The 1,266-nt window shown below is 53.1% G+C and overlaps 1 protein-coding gene across 1 annotated transcript in view; it reads left to right on the plus strand.

The window, feature by feature from the left end:
• Positions 1–908: 908 nt before the first annotated feature.
• The window catches only part of GJA3 (gap junction protein, alpha 3, 46kDa), a 1,529-nt gene continuing 1,171 nt past the window's right edge, over positions 909–1,266 (plus strand). Inside the window, exon 1 of the mRNA XM_008569096.1 lies at positions 909–1,249. Coding sequence (XP_008567318.1) covers positions 909–1,249 — 341 coding nt within the window. The remainder of the gene's footprint in view (positions 1,250–1,266) is intronic.

Here is a 1,266-nt window from a genome sequence, read left to right on the forward strand (position 1 = left end):
GTGAGAAAATCACTCTGTTATCAACAATTTCCATCCTAATGGTGTCCCTGGAGGTCTCAGTTTGATACTAGTATATCTTTAACGCCTCTCTAATACTTTCAATCCCCCTCTTTTAAATCACGAGAGAGGTTATACCCAGAACTTTTGACAAGCAATGTTCAGCAGAAAGTAACAACTTTGTTGTCATCAATATGTTCTTAAAGCTACCATCCATTGATGGTAGTGATGCAGAGTTTCCTATTTAAGATAAATTTAAGCATAAAAAGAGAGTTGGTATGAAGACAGAATAGTAATAATACAAGAGGTAGTGGATTGGTAAGGCAGAAGTTATGAAGGTGACTTGGGAATGACAGGCATGTGGAAAGAGGTTGCTTAAATCCCACTTGGACAGAAAGGTGGAGATTAGGCCCTGGCCACGCTGCAGGCAGAGCCCCGAGTGCCTGTAGAGGCAGCCTCTGCACAGAGGCAGAGCGGGCTGGGGAGCTGCGAGGCGGGAAGTCATTTCTATTCTAGCTGTGGTTTCCTCCTCTCTAAAATGAGTAGCCTGTGGCTGTCTCGTTTATGCCAGCACTTGCCTAGTGTAACAGCAGCTCGATAGTATGGTGGTGCCCTGGACACTTTGTTTAAACCTACTCCACGTGATAGCTGGGAGATGCATACCAGGGGTTTTCAAAAAGTTCCTGGGAAGATTCACACTATCTTTTAATTCCGTATTTCCGCACTTTTTGAAGCGCCCTGGTATGCACGCCTGCAGGCGCGCACGTTCCCGCGCCGCCGCGTTTGGAAACGTTGCACGGGCCCAGCACCCGTCGGTGACAGGGGCTGCGGGGTGGTCGGACGCTGCAGTCGCCTGCCGTAACCCGCGCATTAACAGCACTGTTCCCCTTGCAGGTTAGGAATCTGAAGCAATGGGCGACTGGAGCTTTCTGGGGAAACTTCTAGAGAGCGCCCAGGAGCACTCCACGGTCATCGGCAAGGTCTGGCTGACGGTGCTGTTCATCTTCAGGATCCTGGTGCTGGGGGCGGCGGCGGAGGAGGTGTGGGGCGATGAGCAGTCGGACTTCACCTGCAACACGCAGCAGCCGGGCTGCGAGAACGTCTGCTACGACCGCGCCTTCCCCATCTCGCACATCCGCTTCTGGGCGCTGCAGATCATCTTCGTGTCCACGCCCACCCTCATCTACCTGGGGCACGTGCTGCACCTGGTGCGCATGGAAGAGAAGAAGAAAGAGGCGGACGACGGCGCGCAGCCCGGCGCGGGCCAGG

Source organism: Galeopterus variegatus, unplaced genomic scaffold (assembly GCF_000696425.1).
Source record: "Galeopterus variegatus unplaced genomic scaffold, G_variegatus-3.0.2 Scaffold465, whole genome shotgun sequence".
Classification (NCBI taxonomy): domain Eukaryota; kingdom Metazoa; phylum Chordata; class Mammalia; order Dermoptera; family Cynocephalidae; genus Galeopterus; species Galeopterus variegatus.